This window comes from Loxodonta africana, chromosome 12 (genome assembly GCF_030014295.1).
Source record: "Loxodonta africana isolate mLoxAfr1 chromosome 12, mLoxAfr1.hap2, whole genome shotgun sequence".
In the NCBI taxonomy this organism is placed as follows: domain Eukaryota; kingdom Metazoa; phylum Chordata; class Mammalia; order Proboscidea; family Elephantidae; genus Loxodonta; species Loxodonta africana.
Window position 1 is genome coordinate 89,467,030 of NC_087353.1, and position 27,702 is coordinate 89,494,731.

The 27,702-nt window shown below is 43.2% G+C and overlaps 1 protein-coding gene across 8 annotated transcripts in view; it reads left to right on the forward strand.

Annotated features, from left to right (window-relative positions):
* Positions 1–27,702, forward strand: part of CUX1 (cut like homeobox 1) — a 458,571-nt gene that overhangs the window by 1,729 nt on the left and 429,140 nt on the right. The window contains exon 1 of one of the 8 annotated variants that reach the window (XM_064295903.1): positions 50–27,551. The exons of the other annotated variants lie outside the window; for them this stretch is intronic. Coding sequence (XP_064151973.1) covers positions 27,528–27,551 — 24 coding nt within the window. The 5' untranslated portion in view covers positions 50–27,527. Of the gene's footprint in view, positions 1–49; positions 27,552–27,702 lie in introns of those variants that run through there. 8 annotated transcript variants of the gene reach the window in all.

Here is a 27,702-nt window from a genome sequence, read left to right on the forward strand (position 1 = left end):
GTGAGCTGCATGTGGGCCAGAAGCTCCGTGAGCGTTGGGGCGGGGGTGCAGCTTAGAAGGGCCCAGGGAGGCCTGGTGCTCTGGGGAGGGGGGGATCCCTCAGCGTCCCTAGGGAACAGCTACTGCTGCCAACTCCTAGGTGTGCGTGAAGGTACACTTGGCTGAACTTTCCTAACCGGGGAGACTGGTGACTGTGACCTACGATACCTTTAGGAGTAAAGCAAATGAACTCCAGATGCAGGCTTGTATGAAATGAAAACGGATTGGATTAAAACATATATAAATGGAGTCTGACAACTTTAATTGTATATGCTTGTTTTCTGCTCTTGCCTACGTAAAAACGGTAAAGCGGACTCAGAGCCGTTACGAAATTTACTCAAATTTCTCGCTTAACTAGGAAGAAGACTATGTGAAATATGTATTTCCGATAAGATTAAACTTAAAGGAGTTTGAGTATTTATTGACTAAAATAGATTACTCCAAAGTGTCTATTGTGTAAATTAGATTCCTGAATGTAATGAACACAGCCGAATGGCATTTTTGATAAATTGGTCTACCCTGTTTTAGTAAAAATAGCTCCCTTTTACCATAATTTAATTTCTGTGCTTACTGTAAAACCCGTTGTGGAGTTTTAAGAGACAAACCTTAATTTTTTCTTTTCTTGCCTTACTAAATGTGACATCCTAGCGTAATATCAATGAAGTTTCTTTTTTAAGCATCCTGGCCAAAGTGCCTGGGAAATAGATTTGGTGTCTAGAAAGTTATTGGATTTTGGGAACTCTCTGGACCTGTTCCCTAACCCCCCCGCTGTGACTACCTACATCATCTGGGACCATGGGGACAGTTAACTGTGTGGCTGTAGGGCTAGAGAGAAAGCTGCCCTGTCCGTGGGCTTGAATGAACTTTAATATGTTGATTAAAAAAAAAAAAAACCCTTTATCTGAGCATGGTTCTCTTTCTTGAGCATCCGGTGCCTTTTGGTGGTGGATAATAATTTGGCCATCTTAGATGTTTGCGGCTTTGTCGCATGTTTGAAAACTTCACTTGAATGTGGAATGCCAAAGTGGAAGTACAAGCTTAAGCTGGTTCTTTCTCTGGGCCCTGAAGAGGCCTTTTGAATTATCTGGTTTAGGGTCATCTCTTTTTGCACCGATGGTAAGTGAGCCAAATGAGACAGCAGTTTGAGAGAGAATTCCGTAATTTCAGGCTCTCCTCGTCTTTCCAGACCCTTACACTGAGATTGGGTTTCCTGCAGAGCCCATTGTGGGTTTTGGCATTGCCACCTGAGGGTAAAGAGCTTGGGTCTTAGTTCTCTGCGAGCCGAGTGGATCCGGGGGGGATGCTGCCATCCCGCTCCTCCCTGAGGACTCAGTGAGCCAGGGCTGTGCCCTTGTCCCTCTGCTTGGTCTGTCTTGAAGGCTGCCGTGTGACGTGGGGTGAGTGCCCAGGAAGAGACTTTCTGAAGATTGAGCCTTATTTCATTTCCTTTTTAGTCCTGAAGCCTTGTGATATAGAAGTTTCGGTGCGTTGGTGCTGCTGAGGCTAATTGGACAAGTTTTTATCCTTTCTCCGACTTGTAAAAAACCAGGCTTTTGTATTTTTTTTTTTTAATTAGAAAAACACCATTGTATAAATATACCTTTTAAATACAAACGCGCGTTTGAAAAGAGGACACTTTCTGAAAAGAAGCTCATGTAACTCTGCATGTTAGCGCCACTTTGAACTTTTTTGGGCTGGGGCCTGCCGTTGACTGCCTTCCCTTTTGGACTTTGCTCCTCCATGGGTTCCAGGGCTCCCATTCATGTTCTTAGGAGCCTTTACAGACCAAAACTTTAAATGTTTTTCTCTTTTTCAAAATAAAAACAGAAATTCCATTTTGTGGAAAAACTACTTTCTGGTTGCTTTTATTTTCTTTTCACCTGTTCTGGAAGTGTGTATGTTGCCAGCCCTCCAGGACTGTTCTCCATAAGAATTACATTATTTTAAATAAAATACGTATCCCAACTAGTATCCTTTATTAAACACCAAACCCAGAAACCAAACCCACTGCCATCGAGTTGATTCCGACTCATAGCAACCCTGTATGACAGAGTAGAACTGCCCCACAGAGTTTCCAAGGAGCGCCTGGCGGGTTCGAATTGCCGACCCTTTGGTTAGCAGCTGTAGCGCTTAACCACTATACCACCAGGGTTTCCTTATAAAACACAGTAATGAGTAAATAAATTGAGGGCTTCTACACTGCTGGTTATTTTTTTCTTTTGGGTTCTTTTAATATTGATGTCTTTAAGATTGGATGTGTGAAGGGGTCGTGATCAGTCGATGGAAGTTTTTTCCTGTGTGAAGCTGTGTGGGTTTTTTTTTAACTAGGTGCAAGTCAGTGAAGGGATGGAGTTATGCAGCAACTCCTGATACAGTTGGGTCCACAGAGACCCCTTCTCCTGCATCCTCACTTTCACATCACTCATATTGGTGATTAGCTACGTGAGGAAGTTGAAAAGGGAAGGGACATACTGCCAATCCCCTCAGGAATTATCCTTGCCCTTATCCACTGGGGTACCTTTAAAAATGCTGCCTGGTGAGCTGATTGAGCCCAGGACTTTTAAAGGCAGTTTAAAGAGTCCTGCCCCGCTGCCATGGAGTTAAAACAGACCCACTAGGGTTGGTGCTGGAGCCCTGAGGAAACAATCGTTTAGGTTCTTGTGCTCCCCCTCTGGGCCTACCTGTAGCAGCTAACAGTCAAAACCGCTCCTGAGGCTGTGCTCGCATTCTTAGAAGAGAAAACCTGGCCAGAAGTTGAAAACCTATATCCGTTTCAGTTCATTTATAAAGCCCAAGGAACATCGTGGTGAAATGAAGGAAGGACAAACGTGGAGGGAAAAACTTGGACATTTTAAAAAAGTTCATCGTATGAAAAATCCTACAGAGCTAGGCTAAAATTCCTACCTGTGTTTTTGTTTAATGTAGTTCACATATTTGACCCCATGTAATGGAATCCAAGGAGCCCTGGTGGCACAGTGGTTAAAGCGCTTGGCTGCTAAGCAAAAAGGTCAGCGGTTTGAACCCACCAGCCGCTTCGCGGGGGGAAGGATGTGGCAGTCTGCTTCTGTAAAGATTTACAGCCTTGGAAACCCTATGGGGCAGCTCTACTCTGTCCTCTAGGGTCGCGTTGAGTCGGAATCCGCTGGATGGCAGTGGGGTTGGGTTTTGGTTAATGGAATGTAACACAAATGCTACATTAAAGCTACTGTAAAGGACACTAATATACAGCATCATAAATTAATTTAGAAATTATTTAAAAGCCTACTTAAAATTATTTGATGTATAATGTTTTAAAATATAATTGGTTTTTCCCTGGAAGAGTCTGATTTTTACAATTGTCAGGATACAGATATCTGTCTAGTCTTACTGTTTTTTTGAAGCTATGCATTATGGCTTGAGAGAGTTTTGATTTCAGTGGAAAATTTCGCTGCCTCCGACTGTTTAAACCAGACCCTTAATCTTATTTTAACATATTTAAAATGTTCAGAAAACCCAGAAGAATTGTTTTGTGTAAGTAGCAAGTGAATGTAGTTTCAACACTCAAGCAATTCAAGTGTCTAATTGGAAACAGGTGGAATTCTTGGAATCCTGGATTGGAGCCTTTTTATAGCAAACCATAAGGAGCCCTGGTGCCGCAGTGATTAAGCGCTCAGCTGCTAGCTAAAAGGTCGGCAGTTCAAACCCACCAGCCGCCCTGTGGGAGAAAGATGTGGCAGTCAGCTTCCTTAAAGATTTACAGTCCTGGAATCCCTATGGGGCAGTTCTGCTCTGTCTTACAGGGTCACTAGGAGTTGAAATAGACACAACAGCAAGGGACGCCTTTCACTTAAGGCCATTCGTTTGATTGAAGCTATTTGAAGAGGAGCCCTGCAGCCTCCCACTATGCCCCACTGCTGTTTACCTGGCTGTTCCAGTCATGCCCTCTCAGAAACTGGGTGCCCGAATACCCAAGAGAAAGGTGCGTGCGAAGATCACGGCATAATTAGACAAGCTGTTCGATATCTGTGTTATGTAACTTTTATAACAAAGAAGCTGTGAATTCATTTGTGACTTTTGATTTAATAAACATTTATTGACCTGAGTATTGGGGTACATTTTGTTACATCCTAATACTGATTTAGAATTCAGAAAGAAATCACTTTGCTTAAATGTTCTCCATTTAGAGATACAAGCTTAAATAGTAACCAAAAAAATTAACTCGGTTAGGGGGATATTTATAAAGATGCTAATGGTGGGGCCTTCTGAATTCCTTTTCCCATTCTAGTTGTCAGGCTGTGTTCCTGAAAACCAGAGGACAGCCCTGATTTTGCTGCGTAGTTAAAAACCGAGTTTTGGTTTGTGTGTAGATACGACTGCGAGTGTGTTGGATTTTACTTAAGATGACAACTGAGACTTTGCTGCGGTGTTGGCCCTGTCCTGGCTTTGGCTTTGCTGAGCTGTAACCCATTCCTCTTTTCACCTGTATTCTGAGAAAGTTGTTAGAGGGTAGCAGTCTTTGGCTGGAAAGGAAGAGCCCCTGCGGAAGCTGACAGCCGGGGCTTGAGCGCAAACCTGGGGTGCTGCTTCCATTTGCTCCGTCCCTCAAGGAGCTTTGAAACACCTGGGCTAATGCATCTGGGTGGTGACTTAAAGATTTTTTAAAGTGCTTGTGCTACTCTGTTCCCAAAACATGACACAATTAAAATACCTAATGAGGGCAAACAACCCTTCCTGAAAGACATCTAATTTGTTGCACCAACTTTTCCTTTAAAAAGTAAACAACTCTAATAAAAATAATTTTAGTCCTTAACTGTAATTATAGGATAATGTTAGTCACATATGTTGTACACAAAATAAATGCTTGTTAATTTCTTAATTTTAATCTGATGTCTTTACGCCCTTTTATGTTTCTGAGAGCCCTGGGCTGGGGGCAGCCCGGGAAGCTCCTGTGGCCAGACGGTTGCCAGCCTCCCCACACTGGATTGGCATGGATTCTACCCACAGGAGTCTGCCTACTCAGAGGAAGCTGCCCTTTCTTCCCCTAGGTTGTTCCCACTGAACACAATCAGACAGTTGACTAGAAAGGAGCTGGGTTGGGAGTATTCCTCCCCAGGACTTATCTAACATTGCAGAGCAACTGAGAAAATAGCCAGGTAGGAGATTCACCTGAAATGAAACTGACCAGATTCTGCTTCCTTTCATTGAAGCATTTGTGAAAATAAGTCGGGATAGCGACAAAATGGCCCACACTTTAATAAAACAAGAGGCTATGGGAGTAGACGGGCCCGCTGGGTGTTGCACATGGCAGACGCTCCGTCAGTTGACAGTTGAAATCCTGGATGCTTCTGATCGTTTGTGATTTATGAAGTTAATGTAGGAGGAAATTACCAGAGCTTACTCCAAAACTCCAGGGAAGTAGCTTGTTCTTCCTTAGTATTACTCTTAAGTATAGCGGCATGGAGCCTGCTTTCTATTAGGCTGTGTAAGCAGATGCAGTTAACATTTTTCAAAAAAATTTTTATATGGTTGTGAGGTGTTCCGAGCTTGGTTAGGAGAAAAAGAAATTGACAAGTTAGCTCTTAAGTTGAACATTGCAAACTTGTGAGAAATAGAATGTCATTCTTACTGTCATTAAAAATTTATTTGGGTGTTGACAGCCTTTTGCTAAATGTAAGACATTCAGATCCTGTCCACCAGGTTTTATTAAAAGAAAAAAAAAAAATTCAAAAGCTGCTTCTCCCCTCAGTAAATTGTTAATGTTTTGGCTTCTAACATAGCTTTATGTTTTTAAGCCCAAAAGAAATATTAACTCATTTTAAGTGCACCATTGTTTTGTTGTTATTTTGGACCTGTGAAGTTCATTTCCTGTTGTTTGGGTGGGATAAATTACTATTTAAATAAAAACATTTTGATAAAAGCCCATTGCTCTTGAGTTGATCCCAACTCCCAGCAGCCCCATAGGACAGAGTAGAACTGCTCCATCTGGTTTCCAAGGAGCGCCTGGTGGATTCGAACTGCTGACCTTTTAGTTAGCAGCCGCAGCTCTTAACCATTACGCCACCAGGGTTTCCAAGTTTGATAGAAGCGAGTAAATTTATACCGAAGATAAATTGTCTTGAGGAGCCTGAAGCTCCGAACATCAGCGGAGCCTGTGGGCTGTGGGTAAATGAAGGCCGCAATGGAGATGCCCTCAGCACGGGCAGTGCCAGCCCGCAGCACTTGATGCCACCACTGCCTGTCATTTCTTGCCCTTCTCTGTGGTGTTCCTGCCCTGCCGAGCCTGTTCCCCCTCCTTTGTTGTGACGACTGTTTTTTTTTTTTAATAAGTATTTATGGCACCCCATTACTTTGAAATTCTGGAAGAAAGATACTATGTAAATGAAAATTAAAAATAAAATTTTTGCTGGAGGGAATGGTACATGTAATTTTTATGATGAGGTTTGGAAAAGATTTTTTTTCCCTGTCCCTGAAAATAGGAACATTCTGTTGCTCTTATCGCCATTTTTGCATCCTTCTGAAAGGTACGTCCGATGAGACATGTCTTTTCTGCTTTTCACCATGGCACTTGACCCAGAATCTGCACCCATGAAGTTCTGGGTACAGTCAATTATTTCTGTCTCACATTGTTCTGCTCTGCCCTAACTGAGAGTGTAGCTAGCAACTGCCCAGAGAACAGAAACTCTTGAAAAAGAGCCGGTTTTTAGTCACCAGCATACAGAAGTCACAATTAAAATTATGAGTAGACCTGTAAGTCAAATTTCCTCCTTCCTTCCTATTCATGCAGCAGAGATGTTGTAAGCTGTACCATCTGAAACGGAAAATTGTGAGCACAGGAGCTTTCATTTAAACCAGCGTAGAAACATGAATTTACTCAAATTGCTTCATTTCAGCCGTATCTCGGCTCCATGCTTATGCAGTAATATGTGCTGGACCAGCATTCAGCCAAGTGGGAGACAGGTTCAAGCTTGGAGTCATGTTTCTGCCTGGTAGGCATGTGTGGGACCGAGGAGCCAGACAGGAAGCTGAGGCTGCTGCAAGTCACCCCTTGGAGGTGATGTCTGCCATGGACCTCCAGTCACGGTCAAGTGTGGAGGACCAGGGAGGTGTCAGCGGCCGCTTAGAGAGCAGTGCTCCTTAAATCAGAAAGACACCATGTGGGCATGTCCCAGAGGGAATTCTCAGTCATCACCCGGGCCCAGCCCTTAGCCCTGGTACCACAACTTGTCAGCATTGATGTGGGGTTGGGAGAGGAAGGATATTGCCAGTTATGGCTGAGTGTCATTGTCTGGAGAGCAAGAAGTGGTTTGCGATTGTTTTATGTTGTTCCGCATTGGTATATAATTATGCTGTCATTTTAAAATGCAGCGATACTTTAAGGAAATCTGTAATGTGTGTGTATGTAGTTAGTTTTGGGAGCTGCTTATTGTCTGTGAGAGCCACGTCTTTCTATTACACAATAGCTGAGTGTGTAGTATTTACTTGTTTCAAAATTGTCCATTCGAAACAGGTCACAATCCATTATAGACATGGCTGCCAGATTGATCTTCCTAAACCATTGATTTCGTCACGTCGTACCTCTCCCTCATTACCCATCGTGGCTCACTTTGGCGCAGAATAGAGGCCATACTCATCAAGCTGGCAGGCAGAGTTTCTGATGGTTGTCTCTACCTTATCCAAACCCTCCGCTGCAGCAGGAAGGACCTCAGACTCTTGCTCATTTTGGGAAACTCCCTCATGGGCCCTTCTGCGTATCTGAGTATCAAGTCCTATTTCATGTGTTCCTTCTTTCCTTGGTTTAACAACCGCCAGCAGAGCCCCTGTGCATGAGGCACTGGAGATGCGTAGGATAGTAGTGGTCCCACCTGGCGGAGCGGACGTCCTTCCATGCAGAGTGGCTGGAGCCGTGGGACTAGGCTCTGAGGACACGAGGTGGGGGAGGGCTGCAGAGGAAGAGTGGGAGTGGGCAGGGGAAGCCCCCTGGAGGGGAGGTAAAGCTTGAGTTGAGCTCTGTTTGCTTGGGGAAGAACGGGGGAAAGGGCTTTCTAGGAGAACAATTGTGGGGCAACCTTGGGGGCTGCTGTGAGGCCTCCCCTGAGCTCCTTCCTTCAGTGACTCCGACTGACCCCAGTGTGGTGTTTCTCAGTGTCCGGCTGTCCTGCCACTCAGGCTTCTGCTCGCCAGCTTACATTGTTAGGTGCCCTCGGCTGCTCTGCTGTAGTGCCCACTGCAGTCCTTGGCACCCAGTGAGTGACTGCTGCTTGAGAGGACCAGGGGCCTCTTTTAAGGGGCATTCCTGTATGCTAAGATTGAGGATTCGTTCAGCTGGTTAACTTAAGAACGTGAACTTAGTTCTTTTTCATATGGTGAAAAGGTAAGTAGGTAGGCTATATTAAAATGGCCAGGTTTTGAAAGCTCCTGACAGATACACTGATAGAATATTTATAGACTCGTTGGTATGTGTTTCTTTTTTATTTCCATTTATTCTTCTCTTTGCAAAATGGCATATATATTGGTTAAAATATACATGATTGTATTTGTGGCACATGAAATATAAAAAAATTCTCATTTTCCAAAAGTAGAATTGGGCAGAACAACTCTTTGACAGAGATTTATTCTTTGGCTCTGCTCACAGCCCGAGTCGGAGGAAGCGCTTCACCATATGAACAGGGAAAGCGTGTATTGTAATGGTCAGAATCAAGCGAAAGTGTCAAGAAGCAGAGGTTTTGGTGTCAGCACTGAAGAAATGTCTCCCGGGTGTTCAGCCCCCCATGACTTTCCCATGCGTCTGGCGGGCATATGGGCAAAGGTGTGACCCTGCCCCAAGGCGTGCCCTTGCCCCAGGCAAACCCTGTTTTGAGCAGTGGCTTTCACAGCCTACGTGCTTGCTCTGCTTCTTCATGTAATCAAAGTACCTCGGATATTTTTGTTGAGGTGATGTCACTGTCTCTCAGCATAAGCATTTGCACGGATTTGGGGAAGTGAGGACAGCCAAGACTTCACCAAGGGGGACTGAGAGGAGCCAGAGACAGCCACGTCCTGTGCAGTGGCTGGGGGTCTGTCGCCTACAGGAACGAGGAGTAGGGGGGAAGAGGGTGTGTTCTTTTTGGGATGTCGGTTTTGGGGGACTGGTGAGAACTCCAGGGGACAGCCTGGGGAAAGGAGGGTTGGTGCTGAAGACTGGAAGAAGCTGGTTGCAACTTGGAGTTTGAAGCCTGTGGAGGATTTTGGTTGAGTTTTGGTTGGTGCTTAAGAGTTTAACGTCATTTGAGGTGAGGAGGAGTGAAAAATTAATTTTAACCGGGGTCCGTCCCCACTTACCTTCCCTACTTCTGGAGCTAGGACTACTGTGAGTGGAGGGAAAGAAAGCATTGCCCCTAGTATTCAAGTCTGCATGTCTACGTATTGTACCCGGCTTTGTGCCCACCTTAACAAGCCGGGAGCGTTTTTTTTAAACAACACTAAGAGCTGCCATTTCTGAAGTGTTAACCACAAGCAGGCGTGGATTTAAGTTCTTGATTTATTCCATTTTATCTACACAACAACCCTACGGAGGCAATAGGGACTCCACCTTGTACGTGAGAAGCTGGAGTCTAGTCTTTGCTTTTCCTGCTGACTCCGGTTAATCCCTAGACCATCTGAGTTGAAGCAGTGAGGATATAGGGGGGGACTCAGAGGAACTCCTGCCTCTGGGCCACAGTGAGCTTGGAAGTGAGCAGCTGGTGACGGAAATAAACTCTGGGGTAGATGTGAAGGTTCCTGGGTCAACTGGTAGGTTAACACCTTCTGGCCGAAGCCTTGCTGGATAGAGAATTTTTAGAGTTTTGTAGATGGAGCCTCTCCCTGGCCTGACATTGAAGAATCAGCTCAGTGATAAAGCTTCAGAGAGAGTTATAATAGATAGAATCACTGTTGCCCATGTTCCCCGTCCTAGGATAATTCATATTCGCAAACTCGATCTGATAGTTGGGGTGCAAATATGGCGTCAGGCTGAAAGTAGCCCTTCTCATCACATTACCTGCTGGTCTCACCTACCCCTTCCTTTATACAGCAAGCTTGTTGGAAAAGTTTTGGGGAAATGTTAAGCACGAAAGAGACCTGTTAGTGGAACCTGGACGTCTTGGAGGAGGAAGGCCAGGCACCATCCGGCCCACAGTCTGGGGTGGGGATGACAATTCTTCTGACCGAGACTTGCCTTTGAGACGCTGGCGCCTTTGAGACGCTGGCGGCTCTGAGACACAGGGACTGGGGAGTGATTTGCTGCTAAATACTCATGTCTCCATTTAAATCCACGATGACCAAGACAAAATCCCCACTCTCAAGATTCCTGGCAGTCTTGTTGGTTTAGTCACTGCCATGATATTGTACTCAAATTTATGGAAATCAGGAGAAGTTGTCAGGAAAGCAGCGATTAAACAAGACTTTGTTCTCAGTTATGCAAAGGCAGGATCGGGGTGGATGTCAGTAAGAGACCGATTTTTATAAGAGCTCTGCATTTGGGCATCAATCTTGAGAGAAGAGGCCTTGTCAGAATGACACTCCTTAGACCTTATTTTTCTCAAGGAATTATTGAAAAAACCAAGCTTTTAGGCTGCTATGGGTTCTGATGACTTCTTTTGCATGTTCGATTTTTTGTGATGATGAGGACTGTTTTCTTACAAAATTTAAAAAGAAAATATGCAGAAATGTGCACTGGTTTTGGGATAATACAGCATTTTGAGTGAAGTTGGTTAGTTTTGTTTTTAGAGCTACTCATTGTTTTCATAGACTGTTAGGGCCATTCATTCATTCATTCCTTAACGGAACGTATCTTTGTGACACCAGATCTTGGGACCAGATCCTTCTCAAGCGTCTGTGGTCCCGAGAGGAATAAGGCCCAGGCCCTGGTAGTCAGAGAACTGTGGGGTGAACAGTGCCTTGAGGCATCAGGCTGCAAGGGACTGAGTATGTCTGATGTCTGGAGTTGCAGGTCAAGGGTCTGGAAAGATGGCCTTGGGGCGCCTGCTTGGTGGATAGACTTATTAGTCAGTTACTCAGAATTTATTGAGTATCTCCTAATGACCAAAACAGCAGAAAATCTCTGCCCTCAAGGAACTTGCACACTAGTTGGGGAGACAGAAAATAAACATAACCAATAAGTAATTTACATAGGGCAAGTGTCATGTGCTGTGGGAAAAAACAGCGGACTTGTAAAGCCCGAGTGGGTTTTTTATTGTATCCTGAAGGCCCTGAGAAATGACTGCTTTTTAGATTTTTAAATTCAGATTTGTGTTTTAGAGGATGGTCCTGGAAGCTCCATATGAAAGGCAGACCAGAGTGAGGAGGGCCTGGTGATAAAGAATTGAGCAAGGAGGATGTTGAGGTCATAATCTAGGTGACAGAACCAGAAAAGATGTTAAAGATGTTGAGATGTTAATTCGCTCTGCCAGACAGGGACTGAAGTCAGTGGAAGTGAAGAAGAGGAAGGTATCTTGGCCCTGGCATTGCTGGTGAGGCTGATGATGGGTGAGTGGTGGCCACATCAGAGGTGGGGCTGGTGAGCAGCAGGCATGGGAGCGGAGAAGACCCACTTAGACCTGCCACCTGTGGGGCTGAGGTGGCGCTGGTTACCCTAGGTGGAAGCTGTGGGCGTGGGGGAGGCGGCAGCAGAGGAAGCTGAGGCTGGGAAAAGCAGCCAAGGAGGGAATAGCGGGAGCAGTGCACGCAGGGAGCTGTCGTCTGTCGAGTGAAGCCACGTACCCAACAGTCGACGTCACCGGCTTCTGCGTGTCCAGAAGTGGACCTTGCACAGCCGTCTGTCTGTGTGGGCCCCACAGGTTATTAAAAACAGGTGGGCTGGGGGAGCTGCTCTTCAGTGTTGGATGTGACTTACATGTGCATGGGGTTTCTTTATTCATCCCTATTTGCTTTTTGTCGGTAATCCTTTGTAATTCCCCAGTTTCATGATGTAATTTTAATGGAATTAAACTTGAACACTTCAAAATTATGTAATTAATTACATTCGGCTTCAATTACAATGACTAATTATAGAGTGATACCTGGTGGCAAGTCAGTTACATGCCAGTGGGGGGATTTGTGTCTGCTGGCTATTTAGGGAAGCCCGTTTTGTTTGGAATCTGAGGGACCGCACCTAGGGGTGAGGCCAGCTGCCTCTGGTCTGCTCAGAGTGTCTCCGTGTCCCTGCCTCACCCAGGGTGCTCCGTGGGACATGACAAGGTGGGAGACCTGCTCCAGCGCAGACCTCTCTTTCAAGGACTCTGGCGGTGTTGGGGGGAACGAGTGAGGGCCAGAGTGTGCGGGAAAGGTTGTTTTAGGTCCTGTTAGGTTTGGCGTGGCTAGAGGGAAGCTGAGAGCGTTGTTGTGTGATTTTTCTATTTTCCCTGGGAAATAGAGGATGCATTGATGTGAATGTGAGGGGTTCAAGGTTGGAAAAGATGGCTTACGGAGAGAGGAAGAAGTCTGCAAGAACCACCTTGGGGCGTTGTGAAAGGGAAGGATGAAAGTCAGGTTAAAAAAATGTGACCGTGCAGTGTTATTTCCAAGGGGTGAATGCACAGGGCCTCTGAGGCCAGTAAACCTATGTCCCTAAAACGGAGCTTTGTGTTTGAGTACTTCCCGGAAAGTCCACTTCCTTTTTGGAAACAGTGGTTGTTTTACTTTGCGTTAGGAGGAGGAGGGTCTTCTTGCTAAGAAATCTTCACGTGGAGTGACTGTGATTGCTAAAGCTTGGCATACCTGCGTTTCCCTCTCGATAGGAGAAATGGAGCCCCGTTGGAGAATGAGATGCGCAGCGTTAGCGAGAAGCGCTGGGCCTTTGGGTCCTGTTCTTGCACAGCTGCCTGCCTGCCTTTCCTGCCATTAAGTTACTTGTACAGGGACATTCCTGAAACGGACTTTGCACTGTGGCGCCCAGGTGTGGCTCCCAGTGTCCAAGGTTCTGTTTTTGAGGTACCTATGTGAATTTACTTGAGAGGCTTAGGGCATCTTTTCAAAAGGCTAATTCTTAAATGTTGCAAACTAAACTATGTTCTTAATGCGGTCATCTGAGTTTTCTAGTACGTTTGCTGTGCTGCACTGGCAGAGGAACTGCTTGTTTCAGAAGCTCTGATGGAGGGGATACTTCGGTTAGGTCCCACTAAACAGACCAAAAAAAAGAAAGCCTAAAAGTTTATTATAGAGGTATAAAAGTGACGTGGGGGCAGCGTCTGACTTCCTCTAACTTCACAAGGGGGAAGGAGAATCAAGATCAACGGCCCAAGGCTGATTCCTGTGAGGCGGAGGTCAGACATGCCTCCCCTCTCTGCCATCTTTAAGAATTCAACACCAACCATTCCTCCCACGGCGCTCTCAGCTTCTCTGTTGGGTTCAGTAATTCTTTGCAATGGCCACACAGCACTCACAGATAATACTCAAGATTATGGGGTTTATTAGAGAAGTAACAGGTTGAGGGACGCTCAGGATACAGTCCTCCCATCAGAACAGCCTCTTCTCGGCAGTCCCCGTGGGCACGCCTCTCTCTGGTCCCTCGGCCTCTGCCCTGCTGGGGTAGCTTTGCGGATAAGTGTTCTGAGGCACCCCTCTTCACTGGTAAGCCTCCGCCCAGTGGCGCTTAGCTCTATCTCTGTGGGTCAGCAAACCTAGCTCCACCGTGTACCTGGAGACACCGTACTCTGCCAGCAAACCTCCTGCCTGAAGGAGGCTCCCTCGATCCTTGGGCTGGGAAGCCCACCACGCCATCTCCTGCAGTCTCCTGCTAGTCTCCTGGTTCTGCTGCCTCTGCTGCTGCTTCTCCCGTCTTGGTGTCTTTGGTGTTATACCTCTCCCTGTCTCCTGGGTCTCGGAGGGTCTCAGTGCAGAGATCCCCAGTCTGAATGATGTGCTCCATTCCTGGCTCTTCTTTCTTGGTGGTGGTGAGATCCTCTCCTGCCTCTGGGATGGTTTGTTTTAAGCCTAGCGGGATGGGAAAACTGATCAGTCTCTGTGGTGGGTCACAATTGCCTCATTTGCACGGTTCCACCCAATCACTTGGGTGGGAATTACAAGACCATGGTGAGAAAGGCTACACAAAAGTGTTCCATTGTGCCACAAGAGGTTTCTGTTTTTTTAAGGGAGAGTGGGATTTGAAAACATTTGGATGATACAACTAGTTCAGTTTTTCTTTATCCCCCAAGATGGTGCAGAGTACTTTTAGAGGAAAAAAAAATGTTTTTTTCTCTTTAACATTCTGCACATTTTCTTGGTGCAGAGAGAGCCTCCTTTGACGCAATGCCCCAATACTTCCTTTTTTATTTTTATTTTTTAATAAAAATTCACAAAACATAAAATTAACCTTTTTAAGGTATACAGTTAACTCAGTGATTTTTAGTATATTCACAATGCTGTGTAACTGTCACCAGTACGTAATTCCAGAACATTTCCACCCCCCCCCCCCGAAAAGAAGCCCTGTGTCCGTTAGCAATCATTCCTCTTCCCACCGTATGTAGCCATTTCTGTCTCTATGGGTTTACCTTTCTTGGCACATTTAATGTAAATGGAGTCATATAATACGTAGCATTTTGTGTCTGACTTCTTTCACTTAGCACCATATTTTCAAGGTTCATTCATGCTGTAGCATGTATCAGTACTTCATTCCTTTTTATGGTTGAATAATAGCCCATTATTTGGATCTGCCACTTTCCGTTTATCCAGTCATTTGTTGACTGACATTTGGGGTCTTTTTTATCTTTTGACTATCGTGAATAATGCTGTTATGTGCATTCCTGTACAAGTTATGTGTAGACTGTGTTGTCTGTTCTCTTGGGTGTATACCTAGTAGTGGAATTGCTGGGTCAAATGGTAGCTCCATGTTTAACTTTTTGAGTTTGTTACTTTTTCACCCTTGGTGTGTAAGTACTGTTTGTTCTCCAGAGAGCTCATCTTAATGCCTCATTCACGGTTCCATTTTATGAAAACCATTCTGCCCTGGTCTCTCTCCTGGATCCTCCTCAGTTTTCCATGTGGTGTGTTGAACCACTTTGGAACTATTTTTCTAAAGAACAGTACAAATGGATTTTGTGGAAATGGCGTGGAGCAGTTTAGGATGAGAGCAGACACCTTTGATGGTCCACCCAATCTTTCCCCGCTCCCCGCCTTCCATCCTTGCTTACCACTAGGGACCTCTGTCACACCTGGGAACGAACCTTGGAGCTTGTCTAGTCAGCGGCTGGTTTAGGTATGGTGGGCATTTGGCTTGGCCAGTGAGGTGGGATGTCAGGTAGAGTTGCTTCTGAGAAGGAGCTTCTCTGATAAAAGATGAGCCAGGACAAATGGCCCCTTTTTATCTTTGGACATGGCTATATGAGAAGAGGAAACCCTGGTGGCGTAGTGGTTAAGTGCTACAGCTGTTAACCAAAGGGTCAGCAGTTTGAATCTGCCAGGCGCTCCTTGGAAACTCTCTGGGGCAGTTCTACTCTGTCCTATCGGATCGCTGTGAGTCGGAATCGACTCAATGGCACTGGATTTTTTTTTTTTTTTAACACGAGAAGAGGCTGCCAAGAGCTGCCCCTGCCGTCTTAGATCCTTAGGGGAGGAGCCCAAGACAAAGTGAAACCACCAGAGTGGTAGAGTAGGAAGATGGAAGGAACCTGGGCCTTGATGACTCTGACCTGCTGAGTGAATCAACCCTGCCTCTGTTGCCCCAGCATCCTGTCACAGGAGAATAAAATTTCCTCATCCTTTTAAGTTGGATCTTCTATTACTTGCAGCTGGGGAGAGCATTATGAAACAATATCACAGTTCAAATTCAGATCATAGTAAGTTTGTCTTGACTGCTTCGGCTTGATGTGGAATTAAGAGTAATATTTTTGGTACTGGATAGAGTTGAGAGTGTGAAAAGAAAATGTGTGCTCTAAGCTCTCATTTCTCTTGACAAGCAGGATTCCATTTGCCAAGCCGGATGTCCCTCAGTACTTTAAATCCAGCCAATAAAACATTAAGCAATTAGAGTGGTTAATATTCAGTTAAGTAGAATTAGAACCTGGTGTAAATCGTGAATGAAATTGATGGGTCCCATAAGTTACAGCAGAGTATCAAATCTTTATTAGTTGTATGTGTTTGTGTCTGCATGTGGGTCTGTCAAGTCCTGTAGGTACAGCACCTTACCTCCTTGTGGAATAGAAATGAAGGGCCATTGTTAACTCAAACCAAAACCCAAAACAAACAAACCCGTTGCCATTGAGTCCATTCCGACTCATAGTGACCCTATAGGACACAGTAGAACTGCCCCAGAGTTTCCAAGGAGCGCCTGGTGGATTTGAACAGCTGACCTCTTGGTTAGCAGCTGTAGTAGCACTTAACCACTATGCAACCAGGGCTTCCATTGTTAGCTCACTATAATTTTGAAAAATTGGAACCACTTGTTATTGTTTTACTATGCTAAAGATGTTAAAATCCTCAAGTTAAATGGTAAGGGTTTTAACACCCCCATTTCTACACCATATTTCTGCTTGTCTGCAGGATGTGTGTGCTCGTGCTGCGCCTCCCGCCGGGTGAATTGAGTTAGTCTGTCCTCAGTTCGTGGCACATCTAGATTAATTTTTTTCTACTCCACTCCCATCTCATTCCCCTCCTCTCCTCAATCTGTGTGTTTAATATCGATATATCATACATTCTTGTAAAATAAGTGTTTTGTGTGTGTAAGTAGTTTTAAGTTATAAATACGCTATTGTGCTCTCTTTCCTTCTTTTTTACCCTTCATTGTTTTTGAGATCTGTCTGTGTTGCTCCCTATGAATGTGATTTGTCACTCCTGATAGCTGCATTGGATTCCATCTTAAGAATCCACCCTAGCTCACAGATCCATTTCCGTGGTGAGCCCCCTTGGTAGTCGGTGACACCTCAGTACCACAAGCAGCACCGAGGTGGACATCCTTATACATGTCTTTCGATGAATGTCTGGGCATGGGATTGCTGGGTCATGTGGTGAACGTGTCCTTAATGTCACTAAGTGCTGCTAGATTGCTTTCCAGAGTAGCTGCACCACTTCACAGGCATTCCCCAGGTTACGAACAGTTACGAACCAACCTCCCGTAAAGCCTATTATATTAAAAACTTGAGGTACATACAATGGTTCATAATAACAAATAAGTGCTGCTTTGCGACAAGCATCAAAACATTATTATTATTACTATATTATTATGTTAAAGATGTTTTAGTGTATCTGGAAGTGTTTCAGTGTTTTTTACGCTTGGAAACGTATACGATATACTAAGACAAACATTTGACTAAGTGATGTTAGGTATGAACCTAACTGTTCCAACTTAAGCGTACAGATTCGACTTAAGGACAGATTAGGAACAAACGTGGTTTGTAACGCGGGGACCGCGTTGTACCCTTCAGCCAGGAGTGCACGAGGGTTTCCTTTCCTCACGTTCTTAGCAGCACTTTGTAGGTATATATTTTTTGCCATTCTGATGGTTTTAAAGTGATGTTTCAGTATGGTATAATTTTTCTCCAGTGGCCAGTAAGGTTTATCCTTGTTATAAACCTCATTTTATACTTGTTAGCCTTTCAGATTTCCCTTTTTGTAAATTGACTGGTTATATATTTTGTCCTTTTTTTAAAAAATGGGTTTATTGCCGTTTATTTGCAAGAGTTTGTTGTATGTTTTACATGTTAATCTTTTGTGGGTTTTAGCTGTTGCACATGTCTTTTCTTGGTCTCTGACTTTTGTTGATCCGTCTGTGGTGCCCTTCAATAAATAGAAAAAATGAGAACATTTTCATGAAGTCAAATCTATCCGTTTTTACCCTCCTGTTCTCTGTTACTGTAATCCTGTTTGAGAAATCTTTCCCTGCTCAAGATCACAAAGATATTCACATTTCTGTAGCTGTATAAATTTGTCTTTCCCATTTAGATCTTTAAATTAGGTTGGGGTTGATATTTTTTTTTGTGTCGTGAATGAGGTATCAGATTCACTAGAAGTATCTGGTAAATAGTCCACCCCCCCACCCCCTGATTGGAGAATTTGCCCTGAGCGTATTCCAAGTCCCGGTATACGTGTGGATATGTTTCTGGGGTCACTCTTCTGCTCCTCTGGTCTTGTACTGGTGCCCTACTGTTTTAATTACTATGGCTGTATACCATGTCTTCATTTCTGATTGAGTGAATTTGTGTTCTTTTTCAAAATGTTTTAGCTATTTAAAGTCCATCAGCCTTTCATATACATTTCTGTTAAGTTCCCCCTAAATTCTCTTGGGGTTTTTGTTGGATTTGCACTTAAATACATAGATTAATTTGCAGAGAATTAGTAACTAAATTGTCCCATCCTTGCATAAGGATGTTTTTCTGTTTATTTAAATCTTCTTTCTCTATAAAGGTTTTGTGCATTCTTTGTTAGATTAAGCCCTAGGTCTTCACAGCTTTTTGTACTTAATGTGAACGGTATCTTTTTATGTCTAGTTGATTATTGCTGGCATAAAGGAAAACAACTGGTTTTTTGCTTATTGATTTTGAAACTGGCAAGCTTGCTGAATCGTTTATTAGTTTTACTAGTTCACTTGATTCTGTCGTATTTTCTCTGGAGAGGATCATATCATATGCAAAAAAATGACAGTTTGTCCTTTTCCTTTTAATCCTTGTACTGTAGCAATTTATTCTGATGCCTAGAACCTTGAGGACTTTGTTGCATAGTAGTGGTTGGTGATAGTGGCTTTCGTTTTCTTTCCTGGTCTTAAAGGGGATGTGCATAAAGGAGATTAAAAAAAAATTTTTTTTGTTGTTGTAGTTGCGAATATACACAGCAGAACCAATTCAACAATTTCTACACGTACAGTTCAGTGACTTTGATTATGTTCTTCTGATTATGTTCTTCGAGTTGTGCAAACATTTCTCACCATCCTTTGTTCCTCCGCCATTAACATAAACTCACTGCCCCCTAAGTTTCCTATCTGATGTTTCAAGTTGCTGTGGTCAGTTTGATCCCATAGAGATAGATCTTAAAAGAGCATATTGCTTAAGGCAGACATTATTTACTAGTTAAGCTAAACTATTTGGTTTTAAGAAGACTTCAGGGGATATTTTTGGTTTAAGGTTTTAAAGATTATCTCAGGGCAGTAGTTTCAGTGGTTCATCCATCCTCTGTTGTAGTTGGGTGCCATTAAGTCGGTTCTGACTCGTAGCAACCCTGTGCACAACAGAATGAAACACTGCCCCGACCTGTGCCATCCTTACAATTGGTGTTAGGCTCGAGCTCATTGTTGCAGCCACTGTGTCAGTCCACTTCGTTGAGGGTCTTCCTCATCCATCCTCTGTGGCTTCAGAAAGTCTGGATTCCGTGAGAATTTGAAATGCTCTTGTGCATTTCCCCCCTTTTGATCAGGATTCTACTATAGACTCTTTGATCAAAACATTCAGTAACGGTAGCTGGATACCATCCAATTCTTCTTTTCTCATAGCAAAGGAGGCAATTAGCCACACATTCCATTTCATCCTCCTATTCCTGACTCTCCTTCCTCTGTTGCTTCAGGCAAATAGAGACCAAGTATTATACCTTTAATGGCCTTGTAAGCTTGTAAGGCCCCAGGCACTACACAAGAACTAGAGGGTAGAACTAAATGAGAGGTTTGGTAGAAGCTTTAATCAGATTTTGGTAGTTCCCCCTTTTCCCTAATTTTCTGAAAGTTTTCATCATAAATAGGTGTTGACCCTTAGACCATGATTGTGGTCAATTACATTGATGTTCTGTTGTTGAGTCCTCCATTGTGTTCCTGGGATAAAATCTTCATTTTGTATTTTAAACTTATTGTTGGCTTTGCTTTACAGTTTTGAGGTCTATGTTATTAAATGAAATTGGCCTATAATTTTCTTACCTTTATTCAGTTGGAATCAGAACTGTATCTCGTAAAATGGGTTAAATCTATTTTTAAATTATTTGCATAAGATGAGGTTTATCTGTGCCTTAAATTTGATAGAGCTCACCTGTAAAACCATCTGGGCCTGAGACTAGAGCATGAGCTGGCAGGGGGCAGGAGAGGTTAGGGGGTGTTGTTCACTTTCTTTGTTAGTGATCAATTCAAGTTTTCTATTCTTGTAACAATGTTGGCTTTTCATAATTTAGTATAAAAGTACTGATTTTATCTAGGTTTTACATTTTATTATGTAGGATTATTCATAATATTTTAATTATTTTTTGAATCTGTTTTAGCCCTATTTCTCATTTTCTCTCCATATTCTGGTTTTATTTACAACTTTTTTTTTTAAAATAATTTTTATTGTGCTTTAAGTGAAAGTGTACAAATCAAGTCAGTCTGTCACGTATAAGCTTATATACACCTTACTCCATACTCCCACTTACTCTCCCCCTAATGAGTCAGCCCGCTCCCTCCTTCCAGTCTCTCCTTTCATGACCGTTTTGCCAGTTTCTAACCCTCTCTACCCTCCCGTCTCCCCTCCAGACAGGAGATGCCAACACAGTCTCAAGTGTCCACCTGATACAAGTAGCTCACTCTTTGTTAGCATCTCTCTCCAACCCATTGTCCGGTCCCTTCCATGTCTGATGAGTTGTCTTCGGGAATGGTTCCTGTCCTGGGCCAACAGAAGGTTTGGGGACCATGACTGCCGGGATTCTTCTAGTCTCAGTCAGACCATTAAGTCTGGTCTTTTTATGAGAATTTGGGGTCTGCATCCCACTGTTGTCCTGCTCCCTCAGGGGTCCTCTGTTGTGCTCCTTGTGAGGGTGTTCATCAGTTGTGGCCAGGCACCATCTAGTTCTTCTGGTCTCAGGATGATGTCAGTCTCTGGTTCATGTGGCCCTTTCTGTTTCTTGGGCTCATAGTTATCATGTGACCTTGGTGTTCTTTATTCTCCTTTGATCCAGGTGGGGTGAGATCATATTTACAACTTTTTATTTTCAGCCTTGCATAGAGTTTTCTCTATCTTATTAATCTTTAAAAATAACCAGCTTTTGGTTTTGTTAATCTTTTTTTTTGCCTTTGTTTTTTGTCTATGTCACTGATTTCTCATCATTATCTCACTCTTGTTTCTTTGCGTAAGGAGCCCTGGTTACGCAGTGGTTAAAGCGCTCAGCTGCCAACTAAAAGGTCAGCGGTTTGAACCTACTGGTGCTGTCTGAGAGAAAGATGTGGCGGTCTGTTTCCATGAAGATTTACAGCCTTGGGAACCTTATGGGGTGGCTCAACTCTGTCCTATAGGGTCTCTGTGAGTCGGAATGGACTCGACGGTAGTAGGTTTTGTTTCTTTGAGTTCACTCTCCTATGTATTTATTTTTTTTTTAAATGATTAGCTTCCTTATTTGAATTCTTTCTCATTTTCTGATTAATGTATTCAAAGCCATAAAATCTTCTCTTAAGTATTGCTTTAGCTGTGTTCTACGAATTTTGACGTGTAGTGTTTTCATTTTTATTCAGCTGTAGTAGTTTGTAATTTCCTCTTTAACTCAAGGGCTATTTAGTAGTACGTATTTTCGAGGGCTCTGACCCTACCAGCTGCACTGTAAAAGGGGCAGGGTGGGAAAACCTCACCTTTATCACTAACTGCTTATCAAGGAGCAGCATGAATCCAGTTCCGAGCTATATCTTTGCTAATTTTCTAACTATAACTTTGACAGTTGTTATGTTAAGACTATATTGTTAAGTGCATATATGATCATTACCTTTATATCTTCTTGATTTATTGTTCCTTTTCCTGGTGTATATATATATTAAAAATGAAAAAACCCAACTGATTGCCTTTGAGTCCATTCTGACTCAGTGACCCCATAGGACAGAGTAGAACTGCCCCACAGGGTTTCCAAGGCTGTAAATCTTTATGGAAGCAGACTGCCCCATCTTTCTCCTGCAGAGAGGCTGGTGGATTTGAAGTTGTCAAGGATTTTATTTTACTTAGATCTACAATCAATGCCCATGGAAGCAGCAGTCAGAAAATCAAATGATGTATTGCATTGGGCAAACCTGCTGCAAAAGACTTCTTTTAAAAAAGCAGAGATACCACTCTGAGGACTAAGGTGCACCTGACCCAAGTATGGTATTTTCAGTCATCTCATATGCCCCCAAAACCTGGACAATGAATAAGGAAGAACGAAGAAGAAATGCTGCCTTTGAATTATGGGGTTGGTGAAGAATATTGAATATACCATGGATTTCCAGATAGAACAAACAAGTCTATCTTGGGAGAAGTACAGCCAGAATTCCCCTTAGAAGCAACGATGGCAAGACTTAGTCTCACATACTTTGGACATGCTATCAGGAGGGACCAGTCCGTGGAGAAGGACATGATGCTTGGTAAGGCAGAGTGTCAGCGAAAAAGAGGAAGACCCTCAGCGAGACGGATTGACACAGGGCTGCAACAATGGACTCACACCAGGGCTTTGGACAGAATCTTCCCTGTTCAGTCATGACTAACCAAATAGAACCAGAATGGACCTGAATTTGTAAAATGTGGGTATAATGGAATGATAACCTGAATGGGAAAAATTATGAGTCAGTGCCCTGCTAGAAACTTAATCTCTCTCTTAGAAAACAGGAGCAGCGTGTGCATCGCATAGCAACCAAATCTCTTGACTCCCAAAGTCATAAACAATAGTGCCCCGGCTCTAAGGTGGCAGCTGACCGCACTGCTTTGAATGTGTGTCTGCTCTCCTCAGTTCTGACAATAATCCAGTCTCCCTCAACAGGGAGTCCTCATCAGGGCTCAGTACTCCTCCTCCGAGTCTCCCATTCCAGGGCTTTGATTCTTAATTTTTCCTTTCCTGTTATCATTCCTGAATACCCATATTTTACAAATTGGAATGTGTTTCGATTTCACTGTGTCAGCCATTACTGAACCAGTTTGAACCATTTCAGAGCCTTGGCTCAAACATAGCAATGATTGTGAGGATGGCACAGGACCGGGCGGTGTTTCGTTCTATTGTACATGGGGTCAGTATGGGTCAGAACTGACTTAAAGGCACCTAACAACAACAACAACAGCAACATATATATATAGGTAGAGAGAGAGAGAGAGAGAGCCTTCCTTTGTCCTTTGTGATGTTTTTCACATTGAATTCTATTTGCTTCGATATTAAATTACTCCCTTTTTTTTTTCCCCAGTTTACCTGATTACAGCTTTTTTTATTCCATTATTTCCAACCTTTTGCTTCCGTGTCCTTTTGCTTTAAATGTCTCTTGTAGATACATGATACAGTTTCTTGTTTTTTAAACCCAGGTTGAGAGTTTGTCTTTGGTCAATAAATATAACTGGTGTTCCCTTATGGCAGTTATGATTATATTAGGACTTGTATCTGCCATCTTTGTGTTTTCGATTTACCGTTATTTCTTTTGTCTCTTGTAATGCTGTGTTGAGTTGAATTTTCCTCCACTGGGTTTTGAAGTTGTGCAGTCTATTTTATTGTTCTGAAGTTCAGGCTCTGGATTATTCTTGAAGTTATTAAGACCCTTGTGTTTATTTTTTCCTATCAGTTTCTAATGCTTATTAGTATCTCTGTCTTTCCGTCAAACCAGTTAAGTGATGACTATGTTTCCTTGTTTTGTTGCTGTTGTCTGTAGTGGTAGACTACAGTGATGCCATCAGTGGTACCATCTAGAACTGTATTCCCTAGGCAAACAGAGTCAGTATTATATGAGAATTTGGTAGAAATGCGAAGTTTTGTGCCTCATGGCTAAGACCTACTGAATGAAAAACTCCCATTAATCTATGTTTTTAACAAGCCCTCCAGAAGATACTGATGCATGATAAAATTTGAGAACCACTGGTCTAGAATTTTGCTCTTGATTGGTTTTATTTCTCTATATATCTGTATATATGTGTAGGTTTGCTTTTAACTTTTGTATGTTTTTCTTGTGGTTTATTTAAATAATAGGTTTTTCTCACTCTCCCCATATGTCATTTTTTATTTTCAGGATTATTTTCTTTCCTTTCTAGAGTATTTCTAATCAGTGCATTTAAAGAGGGCTAAAGTTTATCTGTTATAAACTTTCTGAGACCTTAAGAGACTGAAAATCTACTGTTCCACTCTCATATTTAAATGGTAATTTAGCTGGATATAAAATTCTTCGACATGAAAATTATAACCTTGTTTTCATTTTGCATAGAGATTTGTGGCTGAGAAATATGTTTCTTTGTAGGTAGTCTGATTTTTCTTTTTATCCTTTTCTTTGTTCTTAAATATCACCCTAATATACCTAAATATAGGGTCACTATGAGTCAGAATTGACTCGATGGAAGTGGGTTTGGATTTTTCATACCTAAAGGTGGATTTTTGTTTCCTTACCTATCTTATTTGCCGCTTTATGAGTCCTTTCATTCTGATCTTATATTTTTCTTTAATTCTGGGAAATTTTCAAACATTTATTCAAATATTTTCTCCCTTTCTCTGACTCCTACTGTACAGCTGTTGACACTTCTGTTTTGTGTTTTTCTTGATTTTAGCCTCCCTCTTTTCATCTCTGTCCTTCTAGGAGAGCCCCTTACCTTGTTCTTCCAGCTTATTTATTGATTTCTGTTTCAGCTGTAACTCACGCCTGGAGTTTTTTATGTCAACAATTATATTGTTCATACTCTCTCCAATTTGTTGTTCTTCGGACTGCTGATTCCTATTTCCTGCTTCTACCAGCCTCTCTCTTCACTCGGATGGTATTAACTGTGCCCATTTTAAGTTTGTGTGCAGTCAGGTTCATTAACTCTGCTTTCTTTGTGTAGGTTGCTTGATTCGTTGGTTTATGTATTCTGGTTCTTGCTTTCCTCCTGGTTATTTTTTCCCTGTGAGTTGGTAGTCCCCAAGGCCTAAGCCCTAGGGAATCAACTATTTTAGCTGATCACAGGCTCTTGGGGGGAAGGGTTGAAGTTAGGCCACAGCTTCTCTGCCCATAGAGGAGTTTGATGGTGAAGGGGCTGCCTCAGGGTAGAGGACTTTAGGTGGTGCAGTAAGGTCCCCCAGGGAACCCTCTGCCCAGTGCCTTGCCCCAGTCACAGCTGTTTTTCAAGAGCTGCTTACCTCTGTTGTTAATGCCTAAGGGCAGATTCTCAACCCTCCCTGGGCCTCACGATCACCTGGTGGGGAGGTGGCACCTCACATTCTGATTCTGTTATTCTGGGTGGGGCCCAGGCATTGCAGAGTTTCTCAGGATGAGAATATATAGATTAAACAGGACTGGCCATGAATAAATAGATAATTGTTGAAGTGGGGAGATGGGTCAAAGAGGTTCATTATGCTGTTTGTTTACATCTGAAATGCTATTGGTGTACAGCTGAATTTCTGATTTGCTCCTGATTAAGACCCACTGGCCCTAGCCCATGGGGTGGGGATAAAGGTGGGAGTACATAGGAGAGGCTGATTAGCCAGACCTGGGACTGGCTGCAAGGACATTTAAAATGACTCATAGGCATACATTATATTTCAGTTGGACAGCGCTGTACTAATCTAGGAAACCCTGGTAGCGTAGAGGTTAAGAGTTCAGCTGCTAACCAAAAGGTTGGCAGTTCGAATCCACCAGGTGCTCCTTGAAAACCGTATGGGGCAGTACTACCATGTCCTCTAGGGTTGCTATAAGTTGGAATTGACTCGACGGCAGTGGGTTTGGTTTTTTTTGGTATACTAATCTAGGGAAACTCTGGTGGTTTAGTAATTAAGTGCTACGGCTGCTAACCAAAAGGTCAGCAGTTCAAATCCACCAGGCACTCCTTGGAAACCCTACAGTGCAGTTCTACTATGTCCTCTAGGGTTGCTGTGAGTTGGAATCAATTTGACGGCAATGGGTTTGGTTTTTGGGTTTTGGTATACTAATCTAGACCTTGCTATTCAAAGTGGAAATGCAGGACCTTAGCCCTTACCCCTGACCTAAAGCCTATTGCAGAGTTGATTCCCACTCATAGCGACCCTGTAGATCAAAGTAGAAGTGCTCCATAGGATTTCCAAGGAGCACAAATCGGTTAAAATTTACATTTTTATAAGATCCTCAGGTGAGTCATATTTAAAGTTTGAGAAGCACTGGTCTAGATCCTTTTAAAACAGATGATTGATGTCATCTAATTCTTATTTTAATAGAGTGACCCCACCCTTGTCTTCCAAGTTGAGCTCCCCAGCACACTGGTAGCAACAGGTCACCTGAGCCTTGGAGAGGCACATAGTCTGTGCACTTAAAAAAGGGAGGTTCCCATGCCCTCACCTGAGCCTATTTTAAACCTAGCTTCTTTTTTCACACAGTTCTACTTATATTGCCAATCTGCATTCAAACAGCAAACTGGAAGAAACGGGAGTTGCTAGGGGCAGGCGCACAGACAGTAGGTCCAACTTTTAGCTCCCTAGCAGTCGGCCAGAAAGACTAAAAAGTATTGGGGTGGGCTATTTGGTGTAGAGGTAGATTCCCCTATATGTAGATTGTTGAGGAATGTAGGAATTCACTAAAGATTACAGCATCGACATTTATTATGATTAGCCTGAGCTGCTAAGAGATGACTAAATTATGTTTTGATTAATATACCTACTACCACCATCCGGTGGGGAAGGTGATATTTTCACCAACACCATAGCAAATGTCAGGGCCAAGATTAAACACAAACACTTAACTTGTTTGGAAAATGAACTTTTAGGGAGCCTTTCCTTCCCTCGGGAGCCCTGGTGCTGCAGTGGTTAAGTGCTCAGCTGCTAACTGAAAGATTGGCGGTTTAGATCCACCAGCCACTCCATGGGAGAAAGACGTGACAGTCTGCTCACCTAAAGATTACAGCCTTGGAAACCCTACGGGGCAGCTTTGCTCTGTCCTACAGGGTGACAATGAGTCAGAATTGACTTAATGGCAATAAGGTTTTTTTATTTTGGGGTTTCCTTCCCTCATTGTGCTGGATGCAAGATATACTGTCACTTGGAATTGGCTGCCTTTATCGTATGAGAATATGTGGCTATATAGATGGCCTGCCTCTGGATTTGCCCAGAACAACAAGCTGTCCACTCTCCTGGCATGGTCGGGGTGGTCTGGTGCAGTGGTTGTGGTAGCTCTGGTCTTGACGGCATTCCACTTTAGTAGGCTCTCTGCTCTTCCATTTTATTAGTGTGACTTTGGGCACTTAGTCTGCTTCCTCTGTAAAATGATTGTAATAAAACCACTTATTTTTAGGGGAGTCAATAAGATTGAGCTTAGGACAACCCAGCCCAGTGCCGTCGAGTCGATTCTTGCCTGATATATTACCCTAGATATGTTTTAGTCTCAAAATGAAAAAGTCCAGTAAAGTCCTATGGTGTCGGCAGCTCTCTAAGAGAGACCGCCTTCTATCCAAAAGCTCCTAGCAGTCGTAACCCAGACTGCGGGGTCACCGTGTCCACACTGGGGTCTGGGCTGGCTATGTCACTGGGGACGTACTGATGCTGACTTGTTTACTGTTTTTATTTCTTTTATGCTTTTTCCAGAGATTTTCCCCCATTGAGTAGAAACATCAGATTACATATTTAAACCCAACTGGGTATGCACAACCTATTTTTAAGGCACAAGTCTGCCTCCTGGACGTGCGCAGCTTCCGCATCAAATGTTCAGTGGGCAAATGAAAAACGTGAGTCATGCAACACTTGCTGCCTTCCTTTGGCTTTTATTATTTGGTGGCAGACTTCCTATAGAGAGGAAGAATTTCAAAGAGGAAGTTCTTTCAGATCCAGGTGGTGAAAGGATTATTTAGATGAAGCAGCTTGATTCTTTTTAAAAAA